At 55.6% G+C, this 3,888-nt stretch overlaps 1 protein-coding gene across 1 annotated transcript in view; it reads left to right on the forward strand.

The window, feature by feature from the left end:
- Positions 1 to 3,746, forward strand: part of LOC104161690 (zinc finger protein 777-like) — a gene marked incomplete at its 5' end in the record, with an annotated part of 5,072 nt that extends 1,326 nt beyond the window's left edge. The window contains 3 exons of the mRNA XM_009700207.1: positions 55 to 162; positions 659 to 772; positions 2,797 to 3,746. Of these exons, the coding sequence (XP_009698509.1) occupies positions 55 to 162; positions 659 to 772; positions 2,797 to 3,746 (1,172 nt within the window). The remainder of the gene's footprint in view (positions 1 to 54; positions 163 to 658; positions 773 to 2,796) is intronic.
- Between the last annotated feature and the right edge of the window lie 142 nt (positions 3,747 to 3,888).

The following is a 3,888-nucleotide window of genomic DNA, read 5'->3' on the forward strand; positions in this document are numbered from 1 at the left end:
CGATGGGTGTTTGGATGCGGCACGGAAGCCTTTAATATCTCTGTTCCTCGACAGATTATGCAATCTCCAAACCCAACCTCCTGTCCCAGCTTCAGAGAGGAGAAGCGCCCTGCGGTGGGGATGAGGCGGCTTCGAGAGACGTTCCAGCAGAACCAAGTGCAGGCAAGAGATGAATTACAGCTTTATTCGCGGGCGTAACGTTTGCGTGGTGTTGTCACAAGGTCCTGATTTGCTACAGAGGGAACTTCTCAGATCTCAGGGGGAGTAACAGAGCGTTAGAAAAAAGTGTAACGGGTTTGATCTTTCTCATTAGCAGAGGCTCTGCTGTTTAGACTCGATGCGAGCAGCCAGGACAGCAGAGAAGGAGCGCGGGAAAGCCTGGAGGGAAGAACAATGGTGGCTGAGCCTGGACCTGGTGAGCGTTGTTCTGCAAGGGCAAGCTTGGACTCAGGGGCAGGGAGGACACACTCCTGAAACTGGGGGGTAAGGGGGGGAACCGCTTCTCTGCAGGGCAGAGTAAAGCTCCCAGAAGTCGGGAGGTGGTGGAAAGAGGTGGTATGTGAAAGCAGGGTAGCTGGGAGCAAACCCCCTGGGCACTGCAGGGGAAGAGCTGAGCGGTGCCGTGATGACCAGTGAAGACATTCCCTCTTTACCTTAGCAGACTACGGCATGCCGGAGCCGAGCTTTGCAGGCGTTGTGAAGCAAGAGGAAGCGCCGTGTGCGGAGGAGCGGGAAGCCATGGAGGACGCAGAGTTTACCGAGCTCAGTGTGGGTGAGTTCCAAGCAATGCCACGGTGCGCTGTGCAGCTGGAGATGCAGGGAGTCCCTGACGTTCCTGCTGTGGGACAGCGTATGCCAAGACGTGGGGACTGGGGAGAGGCGGGCAGGGCAGTGGGGAAAGAGCAAGAGACACGCTGAGGTTATGAAAGCGGGCAGAAGGCATACGGACAGTTTTACTATTAGGAAGATTAATGTGCCAGGTAGGCAAGGCACTGCACGTGAGGAGACAGGCATCCCTGAAATAAATCAAACAGAATGCAAGGAATCATTAGGAATGAAGTCGAGAACAATTCTCAAGGTCTTCTCCAAACGTGGTGTTGTGCCAAATTATCTGGGGAACTGAGCGAAGTTTTGCTCACGCAGCCTTGAAAGCAATGCAGTAGTCAAGGACGCGGTGCAGAGCAGCGAGGTGGAGAGCTTCGCTATCGGGAGACGCTTAACGCAGTGGGGCTCCTCGGCCTGCGGAAGGCATGGCGGGCGGGGGATACGACACGGGGCTGCGCCTGGGCGAGCGGTGCGCAGCAGGAGCTGAAGGAGTGAACCTTCGCTCTTTCTCACTGTCCGACATCCAGAGAGCACCCGGTGAAAGGAGCAGGCGTTTGCTTTAAACCGAGCAGGGCAAACTCTGTTGTTGTCCATGTGCAAGCTGTGGAACCTGCTGCAGGGAGGCCGTCCCCAGCGTGCGGCAAGGACGCGGCTGATGCAGAGCTCGGCTTCTTGGCACCCGGCCCAGAACGCTTCACTCCCTCTTGGTCCTGTCTCGGGTCCTTCAGAGCACATCTGCTGCTCTTCTGGAATTTCTTCTGCTTGGTGGCTGCATCCTCAGAAGAGGGAGCTGTGCTCCGGAGCAGTGCCTCGATGGCTGCCTAGAGGCTAGGGAAGTCACCGGTGAGCTGGGATGGCTCTCTTATTCCCAATAATAATGTAAATTATATTTACTTCATTAGTAGACCGTCCCCAGCTCACCAGTCACTTCCTCATCCTCAGTCCTGGTCTCTGTTTATTCTCTTTGTGCCACATCAGAGGTGTCAGTGGGGCTTCCTCGGGTTCTGATGGTACTTGCTCTGCTGTGACTAGATCTTCGATGCTTTTTCTCATGCCCCTTGTGTCTTGTTGTCAGCTCTCCGCTGTCAGTCACTGCACAGCACTAGTGAGCTGGGGAGCGACGCTCTCCAGACAGGAGGCCGATCCCTGCTTAGATTTGCCCTTGCACTGTCGACGCCTTTCCAAATGGTGGTGCGTTGCAGATTCCATCCTTGACCTTTGGTTGGCTTTCCACCAATGGGTCATATTCATATCCAGGCCAACTAAAATTAAACGTTCAGGTAGGAATGAGAGTCAAGAGAAAGTTTGAGCCAGGTTTAGCTTGACTAGAAAATCCCAGGCACCTAGCTTGGAGATGAAAAGCAATGAACTCTCAGAGAAAATGTGCTTGTACTGCCTCAGTGAGGACTACTGAGGAGGCTTCCTCGTGACATAGGTATCCTGAGCGTGTTTCGAGTCAAAACCAGCCGGTGTTGGTGTGTCCCCTTTCAAGAAGAGGGCTGTACAGGTGGGTCAGCACGTCCTGGGCATGGAGGGAAGGTGGATCTTGGGGAATGAGCTGGTGCTCTCTGTGGGGAGGGAGGCAGACGTGCTGATGAGGGAAGCAAAGGGCTGCCCCAGGTCTGTGAGATCTTAGCACTTAGGAGAAGGAAGACGGCTGGAGATGATTTTGGAAACTGCTGAACTCTGCTATCTTGGAAGGCAGTGCTTTCTCTGCCACCCCCCCGCCCCCCCATGGCTTCTCACGCTCGCTGCTCGGCCAGCTGAAAGGGAAGCGTTCCTGTGCTTTTTGGCCGTATTCTCTCTTTCGGTCTTTCAGCTGGCTGTTGTTCTGTGAGCGCAGCTGCCTTTCACGCTCCCTGTGTAAGACGGGCCTGTTTGATTCGCGGGTGGCGGGGGAAGGAGTGGGGGGGATTTCAGAAGCCTCTTGTGTCTCACACCAGTGAATGTCCCCTTTGTTGTTCTTGTCAGTTCCAGCAGAGGAGGTGGTAACGTTCAAAATAGAGCAGCTGGACTCTGAGGATTGTCCCCAAAGCTCAGAGCCCCCCGCAACTTTATCTGGGGAGTCGGAGGAGCTGCTTTTCCAGGGTCCCAGCGAGGCGCTGCCCTTCGATAGTCAGTACAGCTCTCCTGTGCAGCCGGGAAACCAGAGCGTGAGTAGGCTGGTGCCGTCCACTCCAGGGGAAGAGGGTCTCCGCGAAAGCAATGCTGTCACCATCTATGGGCAAAACTGTCCCAACAAGAGACCTCACTCGTGTACCGCGTGTGGGAAGGGCTTCTGTCTGAAGAAGATGCTGACGACTCACCAGGAGAGCCAGAGCACACAGTGCAGCAGTGAGCACGCTGGAGACGAGGGCTTCCTCCATCGACAGCACCAGCAGACCCATGTGGAAGACGTGACCGATGTGGAAGATGTGACTGACGTGGAAGACGTGACCCATGTGGAGGACGTGACCCAAGTGGCCACAGAGAGGTTCAAGCAGAAGCAGAATGCCAAAGCCCACGCCAACGTCCCAGCCACGGACAAGGTGTATGGCAATCCCAGGTACACGAAAAGCGTCAACATGAATGGCAGCGGCAAGCCGAGTCAGAGGAGCCACCCACGGGGGAGACCTTACAAGTGCGACAAGTGTCAGGAGTGCTTCTCCCAAAAGAAAACCCTCATCATCCACCGGCGTATGCACTCGGGCCAGAGCGGAGTGGTCCTTTGGTGCTCGTACTGCGGGAAGACCTTCAGCCACCCCTCCAATCTGATCCGGCATCAGAGGATCCACACTGGGGAGAGGCCATACCAATGCAACGAGTGCCTGAAGCGCTTCACCCAGAAGCAGCACCTCCTCCAGCATGAGAAGATCCACCTGCGTGAGAGGAACTGTGGGGTCACGCAGAGCGCAAGGAAGGCACCGCTACACAGCTTCTAGGCTGTGCAGGCTCGTGCAGCCCTGCAGCCCCTGGAGGAGGGAGGAGAGGAGAGAGTCCCTGCTGCTCAGCGTTAAAGGCTCTCTTGACGACTTATCCCAAAGATCCAAGAAAAGTAGAATTAGGATCCACCTTGGCACCACT

The sequence above is a fragment of the Cariama cristata genome, unplaced genomic scaffold (genome assembly GCF_000690535.1).
Source record: "Cariama cristata isolate BGI_N322 unplaced genomic scaffold, ASM69053v1 scaffold41735, whole genome shotgun sequence".
Classification (NCBI taxonomy): Eukaryota; Metazoa; Chordata; class Aves; order Cariamiformes; family Cariamidae; genus Cariama; species Cariama cristata.